The sequence below is a fragment of the Hyperolius riggenbachi genome, chromosome 4 (assembly GCF_040937935.1).
Source record: "Hyperolius riggenbachi isolate aHypRig1 chromosome 4, aHypRig1.pri, whole genome shotgun sequence".
NCBI classification, from domain to species: Eukaryota; Metazoa; Chordata; class Amphibia; order Anura; family Hyperoliidae; genus Hyperolius; species Hyperolius riggenbachi.
Genome location: NC_090649.1, coordinates 227,419,773 through 227,443,978, shown reverse-complemented (window position 1 = coordinate 227,443,978; position 24,206 = coordinate 227,419,773). Strand labels below are relative to the sequence as shown.

Below are 24,206 nucleotides of genomic sequence, written 5' to 3'. Positions count from 1 at the left end.
AAATAGAAACAAGTTCCACTGACTGGTAATTTTAACTTTGGTCACTGCTAATGCTTCCCGAGGTGACACTGCAAGCTGCTTGTCTACAACTCAAAGAATACATCATCATTAGGATGAGCCGAGAATCTTCCTTCACAGCTGTGCATTTCAATCAGTCCTGAGAACATAAACAATCAGGCATGGGCCCAGTGGCGTAGCTAAGGAGCTGTGGGCCCCGATGCAAGTTTTACATTGGGGCCCCCCAAGCACTCTATACATAACAATTGATACAGCGCACCAAAACCTGCCAATGGCAACTACAGTGTCAGAGGTGCAAGAGGGGGATGGGGAACAGCTTGTTAATTATTACTACTATTAAAAGTATCTATAGAAGTGATTATTATGAGCACAGGATCAATAGAGAGCTAATACTGTAGTTGAGGGAGGGTCCTTCGGGGCCCCTCTGGCCCAAGGGCCCCGATGCGGTCGCAACCTCTGCAACCCCTATTGCTACGCCCCTGCATGGGCCCGCTGACAGAAAGCAGAACTGACTGTGTTACCCACTGCAACCTCGCTGAATAGGGACTTTGTTTTGGTGCACGTGCCATGACATTAGATCTCCTGAGTTCAGGTCTCCCCCCATGTGTATTATGTCCCCCCCAGTGGCGAGTGTTTAAACGGTGCTTAAGCTCACTGGCACACTCCTCATGTGTCCAGTGTATTCTCTTCACTGCCAACAGAGGCGCATGTACCCAGGGCCGGATCTGGACTTTTTGCCGCCTGAGGCAAACTTGTGAAAAGGTGCCCCTCCCACCCCCCGCGCCGAGCTGGAGTGGGTAGCGGGCAGGAAGGGGTCAGACCCCCCCCTCCCTCACCTGGGTCCCTGATCTACGCTCCCCCTCTAGCTTTTAAAATGCAGCAGCAGCAGTGTATTAATAAGAGGCAGCGGGCGGGGATGATTCACCTCTTCGGCGTTCCAGCGTGCGTTCCACTGTCGTCACTTCCTGCAACGCGTCCACTTACAATACAGTGGGCGGCATTGCAGGAAGTGACGACAGTGGAACGCACACTGGAACACGGAAGAGGTGCATCCTCCCCACCCGCTGCTGCTGCTGCATTTTAAAAGCTAGAAGGGGAGCACAGATCGGGGACCCAGGTGAGGGAGGGGGGGTCCGACCCCCCTCCCCACCGCTGTGCCCAATACCCCCTTCCTGCCCGCTACCCCCTCCAGCACGGTGGCCCCCCACATCCACGGCCAGGCGGGTGCCACCCCCCTGGACTTGCCACCTGAGGAAGTTGTTTCACCCCGCCTCATGGGCGAACCGGCCCTGCATGTACCCCAGGACCTGACAGAAGATATGAGATTACGCATACGCCACCAGGTCACGGGGTACAGGCATCCAGGGGCAAAGCAGAGAGACAGGAGGCAGCATGCCAGTGGACAGGTGAGGTAATCACAGCTTCAAGACTCACCAGGGGCCTGGGAAGGGAGGGGGTGTTTGGGGACACATTACATGCAGGAGACCTAGAAAGCCCAGGAGGAGGAGATGGTTACACAGATTTCCAGCAGATTTCATGCAGTGTATGAGCACCTTTAATTAATGCATGTTTCCACTACAAATCACAAAAACATTCCAATGTGATTTTGCAAATTTGAATTACCTTGTATTTCTTGCCATTGTATTTGTGCCTAGCAATGCATCTGTAGAGCACTGGGCAGTGGCTTCAAGTGAAACTGAACCGGAAAAAATCTTATGATATAATGAATTGTATGTGTAGTATGGATAATTAATAGAACATAAGTAGCAAAGAAAATAGTATCATATTTTTATTTTCAGGTATATAGCTTTTTTATAACAGTGCATCATTCTCTAATAATTGCAGTTTCCACAATACACATTTTAAAAGATTTCACAGACCAGGCTAAAGACTCTTTGAACTTTTACGCTGCAGAAAAACCATAAACAAAGAAGAAACAATAAGGCCTTGTTCACATTGCGTTCCGTTCGCGTGGCCATTAGCGTTTAGTGGTTTTTGACACGTCTTTTTTTTCGATTCCCGGCGCTTGGGTGGGCGATTGGTTTTTGTGCTAAGGGGTTTCTAAGCGTTTTTCCCGAGCGGTTTTGTAATTCACTCCCTGATGCAGGTCAGGAAGTGAACTCTTTGACCCGGAAAATAATAAATACAATGTATTTATTCTTAAAAACGCGAACGCAATTGCTGCACAAATCGATTTTGTGAGCGTTTTGCGTTGTTCTTATACCTTCCATTGAGGCGGAATCGCCTCAAAAATGGCCCATGCAGCGCTTCTCTGAGCGGATCGGAAACAAACCACTCAGATATGAACTCTGTCATAGAGAATCACTGCACAAGCGTTCTTAGGGCGATTTTGAAAATCGCCCGCTTTTGAAAAAAGGGCAAACGCACCCTTAGTGTGAACGAGCCCTAAGAGACGGTTGAGATAAGTGCTTCAAAAGACAGTGCTGTCCACGACTTTATAAAGTCGCAGAGCTCACTGAAGTTCCTTAACACTTCCTGTACTAGAAACAATATGAGATTCATCTGTGCTAATAATGTTTTATTTCTTAGCTGTACTACACATACAAATCATTATATCAAAGGTTTATTTTCACTTCAGATTCCCTTTAAATGGCATCCAAGGCGAAAATAAATTGAAGAGAAAAACAATTGTATTTATCCTCAGTCTCCTAAAAATGACTTTTTAAAATATCCCACAGTTTTATTTTATATTTAAATCTCATTTTTAAATTATTACTGTTTCATTGTCTCTGCTCAATGACACGTTCATTTAAGTATGTCAGTGCTTAAATCTATAAAATATTGATCTTTTTTATCTCTTTCCTGCTCCAGGAAGCCATTTACTGACAGAAAGTGTTTTATGGCTGTAATTCCTTATCAGTGAGGGTTATGCTATAGTCTGACCCAGTCCACCCTGGTCCCAACCCTGACAGAAACTGTCACTTGCATACCTGATGTTTAACTTTATCAGGCAAAGAAATGAGAAAAGGAACAAAGCCTAGTTATTTGTGTGCTTGGCACTATAAATACACATGTCTATCTCATCATGTCACATGTCACCTCGGTTGTCCTTTAACTGCTTGCCGACCGTGTCACGCCGATGGGCATGGCCGCTGCGGCAGCCCCAGGACCGCCTAACGCTGATCGGTGTAAAGTCCTGGGGCAGCAGTTTGCAGATCGCACGCAAGCTACGCACGCATTTCCTGCTTGGTGGGCCGAGCGGAGCTCGGCCTTTGGAAGACTGTTTGACGCAGTGTATTTAAAGGTACAGCGCTGCGATCAACACAAGACAGAAGCCTATGACAGCTGATCGCCGTGATTGGCCGGCTGGGGGGAGGGAAGGGTTGGAAAAAAAAATAGTAAGAAATATATTAAAAAAAAATATTTATTTCAACAAAAATAAACACAGAGGGGGTGATCAGACCCCACCAACAGAGAGCTCTGTTGGTGGGGGGAAAAGGGGGGGGGGATCACTTGTGTGCTGAGTTGTGCGGCCCTGCAGCGAGGCCTTAAACTGCAGTGGCCAATTAAGTAGAGGGGGTTTAACACCATGGTCCTCAAGAGGTTAACTACAATTCATGCCCCCCCCCCCTAGCTGAACTCTGATGCCCCATTCACCCCAAATGTTCAAACCCCTTCCCTTGCCTCCCCTTGGTGCTCTTCATGGCCTTGGGGCCCATCTCACAAGGGTCATAAAACAAGTGTGGCTATCATGATCTTCATAACAAGTGTAGCCACAAAAACACCCGATCTGATGTATAGTCCCCTGTATCGGAGGAAGGGAAGATTAGTAGTTGGGGACCCCCACAGCTCTGGGGCCCGCTTCCATCGCAGGGGCTGCTCCCCTCTAGTTACACTCCTAGCACTGGGGCCCCTGAACTATCATCCTAGCATATGGATCTGATTACTACAGATAAGCAGGCTGATGATGGTCTGCCTCTTGCCCAGCTAGTAACAAAATAAGGCATATGCAATATAATAGTAACCAGGAAAGGCCAAAGAATATATTTTGATGTGTTTTATAACCGGGGGACTTTACATGTGAAAACTAGTAAGGATAAAAAAAAAAAAGAATTTTCTGCATTTACGCCAAATTCTTCTGCGTGAAATGACCCAGGACAAAACATTATTACCCAGAAAAAGCCTAGATTGTTCTGCTAGAAAAGAACTATATCTATCGTACTTAGAATTTATACATAATGAAAAAGTTACTGCTGTATCAAAATCAACACAGCTAAGATGTGAAAATTGTCAGGAACTTAAGGGGTAAATACTTTGAAATGTTTATACTACATTGTGAGTGTTATAATAAAAACATGTAACAGCAACATAAAAGTACAGCATATTTTTTACAAGAGGACAACTTTGGATATATGAGACGTTTATAACTCGGGTGTTTGTGAGTAGGTATAAGCAAAAGAAGCAAAACTGTAGCTGTCCGTGTCCGAGGAAGGGGCAGAAAGGGTTAATTTACCTGTATCACTGCCTCTTTCCACTGCACTCCATTCTCCCGATACTTCCTACCTCAAAGCAGAAGTTCCAGCTGTGAAAGAAGACATGTTGGGAAGATGGAGTGCAGCGTGGATTGCTGCAGCAAAAGACGTTCATACAGGTAAATTAACCCTCTCCGTTGTGACTCTAACGTTTAACAAGAGAGAGTACAGTATTGCTTCTCACAGACTTGTGCTCACACATGCCTATTGGTGAGTAAGTGATTGCATAGCCACACAGAAGTTTTGTCATCGAATTCGTTTTCAGGAGAGTTGCTGGCTGAAGTCTATTGCTCTAACGATTGCTACAGGCGGCATTCATTAAAGGTGTATAAGCAGGTATAGGTATTACATAGGTTAGCAAGACTAACAGGCTTTACACACTAATATGATTGATCGATCGATAATTTCCAGCATATCTGATCTGCTTCCAACTAAGAGATCGATTTTGATCAATAGTGAACTCAAAGTCAATTCCTTTCTTGATTGGAAGCAAATGGGACATGCTGGAATTTATCAATCAATCAGTAGACATGAAGTGAAAATTGCATGTGGGGTATGGGTCTGTGGATTTAGTACCTAATGTGGTTTGTGTGTGTGCACATGTGTGTGTGCCTAGCAAGTGTGGTTGAGTATCTGTAATGTGTTTGTGGTCCTGTGCATGGTATAGTGTTTTGTGTATATGTGTTGCATACATGTGCATATTGTGTGTGTGTGTGTCATGTGTGTATATTTGTTATTTATGGTGTGTGTGTGTGTGTGTGTGTGTAGGACCAGTGCATGTGTGGTTGTCTGCATAGTGTATGCATTGCATGTGTCTTGTTTGTGTGTATATTGGTATGGGGTGCGATTCATGTAAAGTCTGTGTCCACACCATGTGTACTGCTTATAAGGTTGGCATATACAGTGCATGTGTTATGTGCAGTGGGTGTGTGTGTAGCGCCTCTGGTTCTCTGGTGTGTGTGATATATGTGCAATGCATGTTAATTGAGTGTGAGTGTGTTTGTGTCCCTTGTGTGTGACTTCTGTGCAGGTTCCAAAAGCGGTGGACACCACGCAAAGGAATGTATTTAAAGCTCTTTATAACATGAACACATGTCAGCAGTAACAGACTGCTGTTTCAGGACTGCTGTGGATATGTTTGCAGTGTGTTTGTCTATCTATATATGTATTTTGACTGTATGTGTATCAATACTGTATGTGTGAGTTTGTTTTATGTAAATCTCCATGAGGGGTGATTGTGCAGTATTCCTCAAAATGATGGACAAAAAACTTCTATTAGTTAGTGCCACGCCTAATTTTCGAAGATGTCTGAGGAAGTTGAGGCCTTTTGCACACACCCATGAGATGTGCAGTCCCTTCAGAATACACCCAGAGGTTGGTGCTAAGAGGGGATGTCAATACTTTTTTCAAAGGAATACCCTCTGCCCTCCATACTTTTTCATTCGAATTTTCTGCTTTTAGGAGACTACAGGATACAGGATATCCAAATTCAAAGTTATCTGAAAATAAATAATTTACCCACATTACAAGTTTAACACAGGGCTCAACTTACAAACAAATTTCACTTGCAATCTCATGGAACGCAACCTGTTTGTAAGAAGGAGACCGCCTGTATTCACTTTTAAACATGAGCGTGCATGCACAAGAGTACGGAGCAGCTTTCAATCTTGGACATAGAATCTATCTCCAGGAACTTACAGGAACACTTTTTAGGATGTAGAAAAAGCAAATTGTAGTTAAGCACATTGAAAACAAACAAAAACCATTATTTATATGTTCAAATAGGAATCATCTATCCACACATACCTGTACATGACACAACTTACAAACAACCTCCAAGAACGATACCAGTTTCTAAGTAGGCAATATCCTTTATTTAGGCTGTGCACCCACTACAGTGGAAAATTTACCTTTTTTTTTATCCGTTTTAGCACATCACAAAACTGACAGTGAATGGATCCTTTTTTCTAAATAGGATCTGTTCATACTTGCCAGTCTGCAACATTTCAGTAAGCAGTTTGCACTTATGTGCAGACACAAATGTGTTACCAATATTGCCTATGGGTAACACATATCTTCCCAGGCTCCAACCGGACCACAACAGGACCACAACAGACCATCGGAGCAGACACTACACAGTGTGTTACTGTAATAGATTGCTGCATGCTTTTTGTGCACAACACAGTTTTGTCCCATTCACTGTCACTGAATGGAATCAGCACTGTAACAAAGAGCAATTTATGTATAAACGCACAGCTCCCTTCACTGTAAGGTCGGGACAAGGCCTGACAGAAACATGAACTAATAAACTATTCTGTAGAATGGGGAAGAGTCAGAATCCCCCATCAGCTTCCACTACTGACTCTCGGTACAATTAGGTTCCAACCACACTGGAGCGGATTGCAAACGGCCAGCCAAAGCGGACCGTGCAGCATATGATCCATTGGTCCATTGAGATTCAGAACGGATGTGTTTACACCATAGGCTTTAATTGGAAATGCATGCAGTTAAAGAATACTTCATTAAAACGGCTCTGTCTTAAAGTGAACCTAAACTGAGAAGAATATGGATTTTTCCTTTTTAAATAATACCAGTTGCCTGACTCTCCTGCTGATCCTGTGTCTCTAAGGGCTGGAACCCACAGGAGCGCTTTTGGCAGCGTTTTGGCAGCACTGCGATACGTTAGCAGTTTGCCAAAACGCTGGGCTAATGTTAATGGATAGGGCAACTTCCACAGGAGCGTTTGCGTTTCTCAGAAACGCAAACGCAGGACGTGCAGCATTTTGGGAGCGTTAGCGCTTCAATGTAAAGTATTGAACCGCTAGCGGAAACGCTCAGCAAAACCTAAACTGAGCGGTTTTGCTAGCGTTTTGCGGTTCAGCACACTGTAACAAAATGAAAAATAATTCACAGGACCAATCAGGATCAAAACGCAAAACGCTATGCACCCGCTGGGCAAAACAATACAATGTTGCAAAACATGACCAAAAACGCACATGAATCCGCTTGCAAACCGCTCAGACAAAACGCTAGCGGTTGCGTTTTGCGTTTGCTGATTTCAGTGGGTTCCAGGCCTCATACTTTTAGCCACAGCCCCTGAACAAGCATGCAGATCAGGTGCTCAGACTCAAGTCAGACTGTATTAGCTGCATGCTGGTTTCAAGTGTTGAATCAGCCACTACTGCAGCCCAACAGATCAGCAGGACTGCCAGGCAACTGGTATTGTTTAAAAGGAGACATCCATATCCCTCTCAGTTTAGGTGCACTTTAAAGAGATTCTGTATTGTTAAAATCGCACAAAAGTAAACATACCAGTGTGTTAGGGGACATCTCCTATTACCCTCTGTCACAATTTCACCGCTCCCCGCCACATTAAAAGTAGTCAAAAACAGTTTTAAAAAGTTTGTTTATAAACAAACAAAATGGCCACCAAAACAGGAAGTAGGTTGATGTACAGCATGTCCACACATAGAAAATACATCCATACACAAGCAGGCTGTATACAGCCTTACTTCTGAATCTCAAGAGATCACTTGTGTGTGTTTACCTTCTGTCCCCAGCTTCTCTCATGCACTGAACATTACAGGCTTCCTGCAGACAGCTCTGCCTATGTCGTTAATTCCTCAGTATGTGACAGACCAGCTCCTTTCACAGCCTCCAGAGGAGGATTTTTATCCAGCTCTCTTCTATCACTGATAAGATAGCAGAGAAGCTGCTGGCTTATGTAAATAAAACACACACTGGAGTGTGCATAGAGGAACAGTACAACACTGAAGAACTTGGCAGCCTTCCAGACACAGGCCGACAAGTCTGACAGGGGAAAGATACATTGATTTATTACAGAGATGGTTATAGTAGAAAGAGCTGCAGTAAGCCAGAACACATTAGAATAGGTTTAGGAACTTGTAGGATGGTAGAAAAAACGTTGTAATTTTTGTTACAGAGTCACTTTAACTGGGGCTGTCTCATGGTTATTAATCCAGGCAGGTGGTCGCTTTGCCCTCCCCTTGGAATTGCAGCCCTGGAGTCCTCTGTGTATGGGTACCAGCATGTCATGTGACCCACTTCTCACATAACATGCCACGACCCGTACAAGGATGCAGGGAAGCCGTTGGGAGCTGCAGAAGTGTAAAAGTCGGCGCCAAAATGTTTGGTAAGTTGCTTCTGATGTGCGAAGCTCTGCAAATTGAAATAGTACTGCCCCCGTTGTCCATCTCAGGCATGCCGGATGGTTGCGACTTCCGGATGCCCGGGTTCTGGATAACGGGGGTTTTACTGTATTACTTAAAATAAGTATGATGATCTAACAAAAAACCAGCCAATGAAACACTTTAGAAGAGCAGTTGAAACAATAATTGAACACTACACATCTTTAATAAACAGTTGTGGAATCACTTAATAACTAAAGTGAATGCCAATAAGGTACAAGTAAACATGCACAGAGTGGCCTGAAGAATATTGAGCACATAAGCTACTTGGATCCGGATTTGCCTTCACTCCATCCCCCTAGCTGTGTCACGCATTCTGCGATAAGATCTCCAGAGAACATGCTGCCTACCTCATGCATTCTACGGTAGGTTCCCCAGACAGTATGCTGCCTCGTGCATTCCATGGTGGGTTCCCCAGAGAGCATGCTACCTCATACATTCCACAGTAGGTTCCCCAGAGAGTATGCTGCCTCGTGCATTCCATGGTGGGTTCCCCAGAGAGCATGCTACCTCATACATTCCACAGTAGGTTCCCTAGAGAGTATGCTGCCTCATGCATTCCATGGTGGGTTCCCCAGAGAGCATGCTACCTCATGCATTCCACAATGTGGGAGGACAAAAGACTGGCACTAGATGAACCAGAGGCAGGGTAGCACCGGATCCGTACCAAGGCTAGAACGTGCTCTCAAGAACATACACGTAACATGATGAGGAGAAAAGATAGAGGCACTGTTGAAGCATGAAAGGTACCTTTAATCCACGGTGGTGCAGACAACGGGGTACACAGTGGGGGTGAGGGGAAGTGCCTGACAGCTGTTTCGCTAAATAAGCTTCTTCAGAGGCAGGAAAGAACATCTTAACCCAAGTATCGCCGGCTTTTTAAATGGTTTCACTCACCGTTAGTACGGCCAGGTACACCGCCCACGAATCGCCGCCATGACGTCCGGCAATAAGGCTCCGCCTACCGGTAGTGGCATGTGCGCTAGCTCTAAACCAATGGCTGAGCAGCGGGTCTCCCCGCACAGTGCGCATCGCCTCCTTCCGGGTCTCGCGTCACTGCCTGCCTGTCATTGGCCGCATTGACCTGGGGGTTGCCATAGTGATCATCAACACTTGCGCCAGCGTATACAAGGGGACACAATCGTCCTTAAACTTATATAGACATTTAGAGGTTAAAAAAAGGATACAATAGCTTAACACCATTAAGCAATAAAGAGAAACAGAGTGCAGCAAGCTAGTATTTAGAGAGGAAACAATGTAACTCGTTTCTCTCATTCAGTCCCAAGGGACCACAAGCTCCTGTCTCAGAAATGATTCTAGCTTCTAGCTTACCTCATGCATTCCGCAGTAGGTTCCCCAGAGAGTATGCTACCTCATGCATTCCACAGTGGGTTCTCCAGAGAGTATGCTGCTGTCACGATTGGAGGTGTATTCCCCACGGTCAGCACGCGATGCATAAGCTGACGTGAAGGGGGTACACACACCAGCACAAGGAATCAGGATATCCCCAGTTTAGTGGAGGAGAGGACTGACTCCAATAGGAGATTGTGGTGCACAGAGCCGGTGCAGATCCGAACAGCCACAAACAATACTTTCGTGAAAACGTCTCAGCGCAAAGTAGCGCTGAGCGCATCAACCCGAACTGAGGAGATCAGGACAGGTAGACAGAATGAACGCTTGCTAGCTAGCCGCTACTTAGTGACAGCAAGCGTCCACAACAAGACAGACTGGAATGAGGCAGCCAATGCGTTGCAGCGATGGCGTGCCTCACAAAGACAGGACAGGATAGTCAGGAAATAGCAGGATCAAGATAGATGAACGTAACACAGACAAATATACAATAAGTATGTTTTCCTAGCGTATTACAATTACAGCTATCAATGAAACTATTTGTAACGTCTGACTAACATATGTATATATCGGCAATGAACCGATATATGACATAAGCAGGAACACTGACTAGAACTGGAGCAATACAGGGAACAGGACTCAGAAGGATTCGCTATCTCTTCGCAGAGATGAACGCAATCCACAAACGGGACCAGGAACAGGATAACTAGCTCAGCACGGGTGATCACGATACGCGCATCCACCAAAACGTGCTGGAACTGACTAACTGAACACAGGATATAAACAGTTCGTGTACGTATATATCAGCGTCACTGATGTATCAACGTAACACGAATACAAGGAAAATAATAAACGTGCTGGTATGCATATATATGGGCAATGAACCAATATATGATGCAAAACCAGCAAAGTATCTTTAGAACAAGAAACACGGTCTGGGGCTGAGCAACAGCAAGACTAGCTTACACTGAAACTATGATAGCCCAAGGAAACCCTGCAGGAAGCAGATCTTTATACTGAGGTCATCCAATGGGAGCAGACATGCAGATTCCCACACAGGTGAATGATAATCAGTCACAAGCTGACAGCAGGGAAAGGCAGACAAAGCTATGCAGCTTGCATGAAAAGAGATCAGAACTGCCTCAGCAGCACTACTACTGCCAGCAATACCTGCTGCAGCAGCGATCATAACAGTACCCCCCCCTTAAAAGCGGATTCTAGACGCTTTTCAAAACTGAAATTCCCAACAAAATAGTCTGACTGATAATTCATGATGACCGGGACAGCCCGGCAAGACCAAATTCCAGAATCAGGCCCCACAAGACTGGACCCATCAGAACCAGAACCTACAGAACCATGCCCATCAGTACTACAAGCCCCAGTGTGACACCCATCAGAACCATGATTTCCCGAAGAAAGCCCTCCAAAACTCCCTGAGCGATACCCACCGCCTTCCAGGAACCGTTCAAAAACGCCAAAGCCTTTGCAATGCCCACCGGGACTGTCTTTACCAACACAAAACCCACTGTTGAACCAGTCCAAGGCACCAGGACAAGTTTTCTCAGAGACCTCCCAGAACACCTTGAAGCTCCAAAGAGATCCCCATAGGTCAGAACGCCCCTTAGGCTCACATGGAGAACTATCAAGAACCCCTATGGAACCTAGGGCAATTCCCAAGTCAGGGCCACAAGGACAAACATCAAGATCAGGGCTTTCAGGGACCAGAACCATCTCTGGGCATGCAGGCAGACTGGCAACATCAGAACATGTTCCCACTAAGGAAGCATCAGAGCACGCTAACACCTTAGACACACTTGGGCATTCTGGCACACAAAGAACATCTGGGCACACTGGCACAAGAGAAACCTCTGGGCATGTCAAGGAACTGTGAGCCTCAGGGTCAGCCAAGACAGGACCAAAACCAGGACTGGCCAAAAAAAATCATCATGACTAGACTTCGCAACTACTGGACCTTTACACGAGAATGCAGGATCAGACTTAGATGTCGCTGATTCCAGCAAAGTCAGTAACAAATCAGATTCAGGGGCACTAACAAGACAGGACAAATCTTCTGATGTATGCACTGAACCAGATAGGGACTCCACAACTACCTCTGGACTGGACAGAGACTCATCTAATACACTGGATTGGAGCTCATGAGGCGCTGCAGAACAAGTCAGTATTGCAGCAGCCCCCACTGGACTAGGCAAAACTGAGGAATTCCCTGGACAGGAAGGGGACTCTGGAACCTCTGCCACAGCGGCCAGAGAACCAGAATCTTTCAGGATACAGGGCTGGGTTTCAGGAACACTCATTAGACCGGACTGAAATTCTGAGATTTCTATTATTTTGACCAGAGAATCAGAATTATCCATGTTACAGGGCAAGACTTTTGAAACATTCAGAGGACAGGGCTGGAGTTCCTCAGCTGTTACAACACTGGAGAGGGACTCAACAACATTGGTTAAATCAGACTGTGTACAGGGCAAGGTATCTAACACACTTGCTGACGAGGACAATATTTCAATGGCTTCTGCTTCGCTGGGCAGAAATTCATCAAGTTTTATTAGAGCAGACTGTAATTCCAAAACAGCTGCTAGACAAGTGAATATTACTGCAACACCAACTGAGGTAAGCAGTGCCTCAGACTCCTCTGCTAGAGGGTTTGAAGTATCCAAAGTACTGGGTGAAGCATAAGACTCTGCGACCACAGCTTCACTGGACAGGATCACTGAACAGTCCATATTGCAGGGCAAAACCATGGAAGCACCTGCTGGACAGCATAATGATTCTGTGACCTGAGTTTCATTGGAGAGATCTACTGCACAATTCATGGTACAGGGCAAATTTACTGGAACATTTTCTGAACACGGTAATAATTCTGCGATTTCGGATTCACATAGCAGACGCTCTGAGTTATTCACGAAACTAGAGTGAGGTGTAGAAACAGGAAGATCAAAACACAATGTTTGCGCATCTGAATCACCATTCAATTGTGAAATTGGAAAATTCAGATGCTGGGATTCTGAGGTTTCTGGACAGGATTGCTGGGACTCGGAAACTGATGTAGTGCATCTATTGGCATCTGCTGGATCAGACAGGAGTTGAACTTTATTAACACAGGTAATTTCTGCAGAAGTGTTTGCAGAGACAGGCAAGATTTTTCTGGTGTCTGTTTCACTGAACAAAGACTCATGAGTACTGGCTAGGCTGGACTCAGAAGTCAGCAGGACCTCTGGATACTCTGCTGAGAAATTTGTGCAGGGCAAAGTTAAGAAAGTATCAGTGGCTTCTGTTTTACTGGGAAGTAACACTGAGTTATCCATGGTACAGGGTGGAGTTACAGGAACATTCACAAGACATGGCAGGGACTCAGTAACTGGAGAAGTGGGACAGTCTCCAATTGACAGTGTGTCTTCCCTGGTATCAACTGATTGAATCGCATAAAAATCGTCCAAAATCATTTTCCACACATCGATCAATGGAGCCACAAAGTCATACCCACACACACCAGTTTTTATTAGGTTATAGGCAGACTTAATGCATGCATTCAATACTAATTCACTTTTTGCACTGTAAAATTGACAAAATGAACTTGAATCATTCTTCCATTCATTGACCAGAGCTCCATCTCTCCTTTCTCAAATGGAGGATTCCAAGCATACTTAACAGGCAGATCACAGTTTGCAAATGTGGTTATGGCAGAAACATGCATTGGATTATTTAGCAGGCGATTGGCAGATTTCTTATTCCTAAGGATCTCCAATACCTGTAGCAAGTGTTGGACTGTAGTGTATGCAAATTTTTCTTGCTGCACGAATAGATTGATTTGTTCAATACTCTGTAATATATCCTCATAATCATACTCAGATAATTCTTTTAAACAAAAATCTTTATTTTCCCTAGCCAGTGATGAAAGTTCATTAGTAGTTTCATAAGTCCATTTAACTCCCCTGAAAGACAATTGCATTTCATTATCTGTTAATGGCAGAATCTCATTGCAGGTCTGATGCGCAGTCGCTAAAGATAACGATTCTGCAGATTGGACACATTTCTTAGAACGTTTGCGTTTTGCCTTTGACCTTGCTGTTTTTGGTGATTTATTCAAAGCTGTAGGAAAATTATCAGTAACACTTTTTGCTTGCTGATCATTTTTGCAAGCAATTGAAGGAGCAGCTGATTGGCCTGCTGCCAGGAGTTCATTAAGAGGAAAAGGCAATGGATCTATGCACAACCAATTGTGAATTACAAAAGCTATAAATTGCAAAGGACTTTGTCTAAACTGAGTGTGATCTAAGACATCGATTGCCCAATCAAAAAGTTTGCCCTTAATAAGAGCACAAACGATCCAATCAGACCAGGTAGAAATTGCAGAAGCCCGAAAGTCGGGATTGGCCAGAACTTTAACCAATTCTGATATAAATTTGTCTGTAACTTCAGGACCAAGCTTTTCAAATTTTTTAAAGGAGCAGGACCCCTGACAAACAGTGTCATAATTTCTGGAAATCCCCCCCACAATAGGGATTGGTAATGGGGCTATCATAATGTCACGCTTGGAGGTGTATTCTCCACGGTCAGCACGCGATGCATAAGCTGACGTGAAGGGGGTACACACACCAGCACAAGGAATCAGGATATCCCCAGTTTAGTGGAGGAGAGGACTGACTCCAATAGGAGATTGTGGCGCACAGAGCCGATGCAGATCCGAACAGCCACAAACAATACTTTCGTGAAAACGTCTCAGCGCAAAGTAGCGCTGAGCGCATAAACCAGAACTGAGGAGATCAGGACAGGTAGACAGAATGAACGCTTGCTTAACTAGCCACTACTTAGTGACAGCAAGCGTCCACAACAAGACAGACTGGAATGAGGCAGCCAATGCGTTTGCAGCGATGGCGTGCCTCACAAAGACAGGACAGGATAGTCAGGAAATAGCAGGATCAAGATAGATGAACGTAACACAGATAAATATACAATAAGTATGTTTTCCTAGCGTATTACAATTACAGCTATCAATGAAACTATTTGTAACGTCTGACTAACATATGTATATATCGGCAATGAACCGATATATGACATAAGCAGGAACACTGACTAGAACTGGAGCAATACAGGGAACAGGACTCAGAAGGATTCGCTATCTCTTCGCAGAGATGAACGCAATCCACAAACGGAAACAAGACAGGATTCAGAAGGATTCGCTATCTCTTCGCAGAGATGAACGCAATCCACAAACGGGACCAGGAACAGGATAACTAGCTCAGCACGGGTGATCACGATACGCGCATCCACCAAAACGTGCTGGAACTGACTAACTGAACACAGGATATAAACAGTTCATGTACGTATATATCAGCGTCACTGATGTATCAACGTAACACGAATACAAGGAAAATAATAAACGTGCTGGTATGCATATATATGGGCAATGAACCAATATATGATGCAAAACCAGCAAAGTATCTTTAGAACAAGAAACACGGTCTGGGGCTGAGCAACAGCAAGACTAGCTTACACTGAAACTATGATAGCCCAAGGAAACCCTGCAGGAAGCAGATCTTTATACTGAGGTCATCCAATGGGAGCAGACATGCAGATTCCCACACAGGTGAATGATAATCAGTCACAAGCTGACAGCAGGGAAAGGCAGACAAAGCTATGCAGCTTGCATGGAAAGAGATCAGAACTGCCTCAGCAGCACTACTACTGCCAGCAATACCTGCTGCAGCAGCGATCATAACAGCTGCCTCATGCATTCCGCAGTAGGTTCTCGAGAGCGCATGTTACCTCATGCATTCTGCGGTAGATTCTCCAGAGAGTATGCTGCCTCGTGCATTCCGCAGTAGGTTCTCCAGAGCGCATGCTACCTCATGCATTCTGCAGTGGGTTCCCCAGAGAGCATGCTGCCTAACGCATTCCACAGTAGGTTCTCCAGATAGCATGCTGCCTCACGCATTCAGCAGTATGTTCTCCAGAGAGCATGCTACCTCATGCATTCTGCAGTAGGTTCCCCAGAGAGCATGCTGCCTCATGCATTCCGCGGTAGGTTCTCCAGAGAGCATGCTGCCTCATGCATTCCGCAGTAGGTTCTCCAAAGAGCATGTAGCCTCATGCATTCCTCGGAAGTTCTCCAGACAGCATGCTGCCTCATGCATTCCGCAGTAGGATCCCCAGAGAGCATGCTGCCTCATGCATTCTGCGGTAGGTTCTCCAGAGAGCATGCTGCCTCATGCATTCTGCAGTAGGTTTTCCAAAAAGCATGCTGCCTCATGCATTGCGCAGTAGGTTCTCCAGAGAGCATGCTGCCTCCTGTAGTCCCCTGTAGGTTCTCCAGAGAGTATGCTGCCTCACACATTCCACGATTGGATTCTCCAGACAGCATGCTGCCTCACAAATTCTGCAGCAGGTTTTCCAGAGAGCATGCTGCCTCACTTATTCTGCAGTGGGTTCTCCAGAGAGCATGCCGCCTCACGCATTCCGCAGTAAGTTCTCCAGAGAGCATGCTGCCTCACTCATTCCACAGTGGGTTCTCCAGATAGCATGCTGCCTCATGCATTCCACAGTAGGTTCTCCAGAAAGCACGGGGGAGGGGGATTAACAGAGTGATGGCAGGGTCCAGGCAGCTTAACCAACATTCTTCAGCCCTCTCTATGCGTGTTTGCTTGCACCTTATTGGCATTCACATTACTTATTCAGTGATCTAAGCAGAGGTGCTGATACTTTGTGCATTTGGTTGCACAATGTGTATTTTTGATGAGTAGTGTTTAATCAATGTTTCTACTGCACTTCTAGAGTGGTGTTTCATTGGCTCGTCTTTTTTTCTCTGGGCCATTATACTTACTTCAAGCAATATAAAGTATTCATACTGTCTTATCCTTCACTCTGACCCCATCCCACATTGTGTGGTTGTAATTGTTTTTGTGTGGAATAAAGATTCTTGTACTTTTGCTTATGTTGCATAGTCTGGAAATGTATTTTTTTCAGTATGTATGTCTTTTGATGGTTTTCTATGGAAAAATGGTGCGGGTCAGGACTTTGCATTGTGCTAAGCGTACCACAACGAACAGACCCATTAAATCATAAAAATGTAAACAGTTCCTATACTTCACATAGGATCCATTTGAGTGTTTGTTCCTCGGCTGATATCCAATCTGTAAATCTGTGCATTTTTGGCTCAAATGCTTTGTTTTCATATTAAAACCAGAATTTAAAATAAACTGATGAGAAACAATTATATCTATAGTCCAGATCTTTAATCGGACTTCCCCAGAATCTGATATTGTTACTTTCGTTTTAAAGGTCAAAAGTTATTTCCTTCTAAACAATACAGTATAATCTCATTATAGTAAACCTCTGGCTATAGTAAACTCAGCCCCCAGGCCCCCTGAACATAACTATACAATGTATATTAAATCCTGATATATAGTAAACGTCTGATATAGTACTTGGCTTCGATAAACTACTTGGCCACGTACCTTGAAGTTTACTATAAAGGAAGTTTACTGTACCAGTTACCTGGCTGTCCTTCAGATCCTATGTCTCTAGAACTGGCCATACATCTAGCTACGTTGTGGCCGATCAACCATCCAATTCGATAGTTTTATTGAATCGGATCAAAATCAGTGCCACAACAGGCATGCCTGATTGATGATTCCAATCATTTCAGAATATTTGGGGCTGAAATAGGTCCTTAGTATTGCTCAAGTATCCTAGAAAGATCTTGGGCTGGTGGGGTCGATTGCGTGCATGGCTGTAACGATGTGCAATGACACAACAATTGACAAATGTAACGGTCCACGGCTGCTACCTCCCCCCGATCAGATGAGATCAGTCTCTTGCTCAATCGGCCCATACATCGTTAGAAGTATGGTCACCTTAAACTTAATCTAAACTGAATCAAATATAACAAATGTTTCACTTACCTGAGGCTTCTACCTGCCCCCTGCATCCGCCCTGTGCCTGCGCCATCACAGAACGATCCTCTGGTCCTCCACAGTGGCTCAGTTTATTTTTATAGTAACTGGCCAGTGTGCCTATGTGGCCCTGGCTGCGCGCCCCCGGCAGCTCGCACCCTCGTTCATGCTCCCATCGCCGGAAGCTTCCTGCGCATGTGCAGTACAAGAAAATCTCATACTGGGCATGCACAGGAAGCTCCCGGCGACGGGAGCGTAGCCACGGACACATTCACACACTGGCCATCAAATGGCCAGTTGCTCTAAAATAAAACTGAGCTGCAGCGGGGGACCGGAGAATCAGTGAGTAACGGCGCGGGCACAAAGCGTCTGCAGGAACTGGTAGCACCAGGTAACTTTTCACTTTAATACTGTTAGCCATGGACTCTGTACAAGCATGCAAATAAGATGTTTCTGACTGAAGTCTGACAAGATTAACTGAGTGCTTGATTCAGGTGTGTGAGTTGTGCGTTGCGTCACATACAGTGAAGCATACAGTCACTAAAAAGTATGCTTCACCATTTAGGGTACCACACTCTGATCGAACGCGCTGCAATGGATGCACTGCGAATGATGCATTGCTTCTATATAGCACTATGACATTCCCCGTTGCAATGCAGCTGTTATGCTGTATTGCAATGCCCTACTGTGAACCTACAAAAATAAAAATGCAAAATAATTATCAATAAGCGGTTAATTTTTTTTACATCAAACAGCACCCCCCCCCCCCCCCCCCCAAGGTAGGTGCAGACCACATGCTATTTTCAATAGATTACAACTATTGCATATTTGATTGGCACTGAAAGCTAAATATCGACTGAATATTGATCGATCAGTGCTGGAGGGAACATCGGTAGCCATGGGCAGGAGCAGTACATAAGCAATGTATGCAGTTTTTTTACTGCTCACAGAACAGAACAAAACTACCAGTTGCTGAAATCTTGCCTCAGGGCCCTTTTCCACGGGCCGCAGTCAACCCAGCGTTTTGCCGATCGCTAGTGCACTGTGATTTACATGTAAATCGCAATGCACTTTTCCATTAGCATGTTTCAATTTTTTAAAATCGCAATTGTCGGGCTGCACGATTATTGGTGCGATCATGTTTCACTACCGATGGTTCACAACGCAATCGCAGCAAGTGGAAAAAGAAGCTTTTGCATTCGCCAGCACATTTGCAATTGTGCTTGCGAGTGGAAAAGGGCCCTTATCGCCGCCACTGATGCAAAGTGGCAGCAGACCAGGTAAATAGTTAAGCGGCCCATACACTGGTCGATTTCTGCCATCGATATATGGCCATTTCGACCGCTCTGATTGAATCGGCTAGAAAACGATGCAGCCGGAAGCATGGTCGATCATTAGATCGATTGATTTTCTTGATCGGTCCAGACGGAAAATCTAGGTCGATCGGTGGCTGGCAGCAGATCGATGGCCCATAGAGGTGTCTTGGCTCAAATGATGCAACACTGCATTTTGATCAATTTTCAATAGATTTCATTCTGAAATCTATTGGAAATCTGTTCCTTGTGTGTGGCACACATCAGACTATCAGATTCGAACTGACAGGCATCTGACAGGAATCTATCTGATGGTCAAATCTGCTGCACATCTAGAGGTGTATGGGTACCTTTACTGTCTGGAAGTTTTTATTTTTACCTAATCTACCATAATCTGTATATTGTATGTCTAGCATTAGTCCTGAATGATTAAAACGTTTGGAAAGTGTGACCGCAGATTTTCATGCTGTCTGCCTCTGCTAAGGAAATTTCAGCTCATTTCCTACCCCTGTGATAATTGGCATTGAGCTAAAAAGTGATTTCAGGATACTATAGTTGAAACAGGAATTGGGAATAAATCTCCAGCAGAGAATCCTATTCTAGTGACAGCTGTCACGAAGAGAATAGCTATTGGTGGCCATACATGGTACAATTTTTTCATACAATCTTACCATTTCTATGTACTATGTAGTATAAGGGTAAATTAAGTGAATATACTGAAAGGATAATTTAGGCAGTTCCCTTATATTACATAGAAATGGTAAGCAGGGGCGTAGCAATAGGGGTTGCAGAGGTAGCCACCGCATCAGGGCCCTTGGGCCAGAGGGGCCCCGAAGGGCCCTCTCTCAACTACAGTATTAGCTCTCTATTGGTCCTGTGCTCATAATAATCACTTCTATAGATACTTTGAATAGTGGTAATTATTAACAAACTGATCCCCAGCCCCTTCTTGCACCTCAGACACTGTAGTTGCCATTGGCAGATTTTGGTGCACCATATCAATTGCTATGTATAGAGTGCTTGGGGGGCCCCATAGTAAAACTTGCATCGGGGCCCACAACTCCTTAGCTACGCCACTGATGGTAAGATTGTATGAAAAAATTGTACCATGTATGGCCACCACAAGGCACATAAATTGTAAAGTGCAGGCTGAATGAAGTGGAGTGACAGGTCTTGGACACAAAGATTCTGCAGCCAGCTGGAAGGAGTATGTTGAATTGTGACACAGCAATGCAGAAAGCCCTGCCGAAGAAAGCTGGTGTGGAAAAGAAAGTAGGCAGGCGGCATAGTGGCCGCTCCTGGCAGAGTCACACAGGGCATGATGAGGAATCTACTCGCCGTTACCTGATTTCCAGCTCATCCATCAGCTCTATGAGGTGACTGGATCGGGCTGCCATAGACACAGAGCGGCAGAACTTTCCCCCATTGTGGCCCTCGCTGGCTTTGGCTTGGATCCTGGCTTGGGCCATGTCTGGCGCTCTCTCAGTCCGTGCCTGGCAATGAATGAGTACAACGTTCGCAAGCTGAATAATGCCCCTCTCGGGATCTTTCTAGACTCAGACACTTCGGACAGACTGATGAAACATTTCCTAACAAGGTCCTGGGCGGATCCCTCTTCTGTAGAGTCCTCCCAGCCCCCAGCCTGCTGTGTGACCAGCATAGAGAGACGGGCAGCTGCTGTGCTGTGCACTTGTCCTCTGCTGCTACACGTGTGTGCTGCCACTGCTGCAGGGGATTCCTAATCCGGGGTAAACCCCAGCAATACTACCTTCTGCAGCAACCAGATCCACTCTACTCCCAACTAACCTGAAGACTTGTTGCTGTAACAAACTATGAACTATTGATGAATTCCCCCGATCAGATTAATCAGAATCAATCGTGCAGAGAGGTCTGGTGTTATAGAGGCCAGAGATTCAAATAATGCCCCCCCAACCCCCCTTCAAGAGAATCTGTAGGGAAAAAAAGAATCCTGGAGGGGGTACTTATCTTTGGAGGGGGAAACCTCTGGATCCTAATGAGGTTACACCCTTCCTCCTGTGCCACACGGATCCAGTACTGGGACTCCCGGGTAGCAGCAGACGATAATATTCACCTCTGCGATCAGGCGCAGGACCATCTTCCCCCTTGGGCTCTGGTGGAAATAGCCAAGCCTGATTGGGTCCAATCTACTGTACAGGCGTCTTGTGCCCGCGCAGTAGAGCAGACCCAATCGGGCTCGACTATTTCCTCCAGAGCGCGAGGGGGAAGGATCAGGGGTCTAGTCCAGGAAAAAGAGGTGAGTGGACTCACCCTAAAAACCCCTGCGCCGTGCACAGCGCGGCGTGCCAAAAAATGGGCGTAGTCAAACATAATGTGGGCATGGCCATGGGTGGGGCCAAATATACATGACCTTAGCAGTGATTTAAAAGGTCTGCCAGGGAAGTTTGAGCTCTGCCGTAGTGTATCCCCCAAAAAATAGATGTAATCTGACAGCATTTCACCAAAAAGACACATAATCTGGTAGAAGTTCCTCCAAAATACAGATAATATGGCAGTGGTTCCTCCTAAATAGAAAATGTCGCAGCAGCAGTTCCCCCAACATACACATAATTTGGAAGCAGTTCCCCAAAATACGCAAAACCTGGCAGTGATTCACCCAAAATACACGTAACACCCAAAATACATATAATCTGGCAGCAGTGGTCCCCCAAACATACACAAACTGGCAGCAGTTCCCCAAAATACATATAATCTGGCAGCAGTTCCCCCAAAATAGGTACCCCCAGCATAGGTAGCCAGGTCTATAAGTGTCCCCAGTATAAGTAGCCATGAGTATAGTAGTTCCCAGTATATGTAGCCAGAGGTATAGTTGCCTAATATATGTAGCCATCGGTATATGTGCCCAGTATATGTAGTCAGGGGTTTAGTAGTCCCCAGTATATGTAGCCAGAGGTATAGGTGTCCAGTATATGTAGCCAGGGTTATAGGTGTCCAGTATATGTAGCCAGGGGTATAGGTGCCCAGTATATGTAGTCAGGAGTATAGTAGTCCCCAGTATATGTAGTCAGGGGGGTATAGGTGCCCAGTATATGTAGTCAGGAGTATAGTAGTCCCCAGTATATGTAGTCAGGGGTATATGTGCCCAGTATATGTAGTCAGGGGTATATGTGCCAGTATATGTAGTCAGGGGTATATGTGCCCAGTATATGCTACTGCCAATAGAGTGCGCCCTAGTGGCTGCTGCCCTGCTCTGGCGCTTTGAGTCCGCAAGGAGAAAAGCGCAATATAAATGTTATTTGTCTTGTCTTGTCTATATGTAGCCAGAGGTATATGTCCCCAGCATATGTAGTCAGGGGTATATGTGCCCAGTATATGTAGCCAGGGGAATATGTCCCCAGTATATGTAGTCAGGTGTATATGTCCTCAGTATATGTAGTCAGGGGTATATGTGCCCAGTATATGTAGCCAGAGGTATATGTCCCCAATATATTTAGTCAGGGGTATATGTACCCAGTATATGTAGCCAGGGATATATGTCCCCAGCAGGGCTGGCCTTAGGTTTCACAGCGCCCTGAGCGAAAACTGATTTTTGTGCCCCCTCCTTCATCCTCTTCCCACGTGCATATACATGCCCATATGCAATTCCACTTTTCTCCTGAGATATCTCGTAGGACAGTGGTTACCAATCTTTTTGACGTTGTGACACATCACGGCAAATGCTCAGATCTCTGTGACACGTCACGCATGTATAATAGAAAAAATACTATTGATAACCACGAATGGATGGAAGGAGTGCATTATCCTGAATACACTTAAAAATGAAGGCTAGAACCAGTGGCGTAGCTAAGGAGCTGTGGGCCCCGATGCAAGTTTTACATTGAGGTCCCCCAAACACTCTATACACAACAATTGATACGGCGCACCAAAACCTGCCAATGGCAACTACAGTATCAGAGGTGCAAGAAGGGCATAGGGAACAGTGTGTTAACCTGCTGAGCGGTCTGGACGAGCTCAGCTCGTCCAACACCGCCAGAGGCTGCCGCTCAGGCCCTGCTGGGCCGATTTGCACCAAATAAAAAGCAGCACACGCAGCCGGCACTTTGCCAGCCGCGTGTGCTGCCTGATCGCCGCTGCAGCGCGGCGATTCGCTGCGTGCAGCGGCGAAAGAGGGTCCCCCCAGCCGCCCGAGCCCAGCGTAGCCGGAACAAACAGTTCCGGCCAGCGCTAAGGGCTGGATCGGAGGCGGCTGACGTCAAGACGTCGGCTGACGTCCATGACGTCACTCCGCTCGTCGCCATGGCGACGAGGGAAGCGAAACACGGAGGGCCGCTCATTGCGGCCTTCCGTGTTATCTCTTGCCGCCGGAGGCGATCGGAAGATCGCCTCCGGAGCGCCCTCTAGTGGGCTTTCATGCAGCCAACTTTCAGTTGGCTGCATGAAATAGTTTTTTTTTTATTTAAAAAAAACCCTCCCGCAGCCACCCTGGCGATTTAATCAGAACGCCAGGGTGGTTAATGATTATCACTATTCATAGTATCTGTAGAAGTGATTATTATGAGCACAGGACCAATAGAGAGCTAATACTGTAGTTGAGGGAGGGCCCTTCGGGGCCCCTCTGGCCCAAGGGCCCCGATGCGGTCGCTACCTCTGCACCCCCTATTGCTACGCCCCTGGCTAGAACCTTTCAGGAATACTAATAAAAACAATTAGTGGGACAGTTATCCACCTCCCCCCCCCCCCATTTAGAATGATAGCACAGCACTGACAATTTGCACCACGCGTTATAGCCGCGGCTATCCCCCCCCCCCCCCAAGCGCCCTCAGACTCAGTATAGGTAGGTAGCCATGTATAGGTGCCCACAGTATAGGATCACATGTGTATGTGCCCTAAACATAGATTGCCAAGCATAGGTGCCCCCAGTATAGGAAGTCA

At 45.7% G+C, this 24,206-nt stretch overlaps 1 protein-coding gene across 1 annotated transcript in view; it reads right to left on the bottom strand.

Annotated features, from left to right (window-relative positions):
- BAG2 (BAG cochaperone 2) overlaps positions 1 to 20,911 on the bottom strand; it is a 74,755-nt gene extending 53,844 nt beyond the window's left edge. Inside the window, exon 1 of the mRNA XM_068279368.1 lies at positions 20,640 to 20,911. Coding sequence (XP_068135469.1) covers positions 20,640 to 20,764 — 125 coding nt within the window. The 5' untranslated portion in view covers positions 20,765 to 20,911. The remainder of the gene's footprint in view (positions 1 to 20,639) is intronic.
- Between the last annotated feature and the right edge of the window lie 3,295 nt (positions 20,912 to 24,206).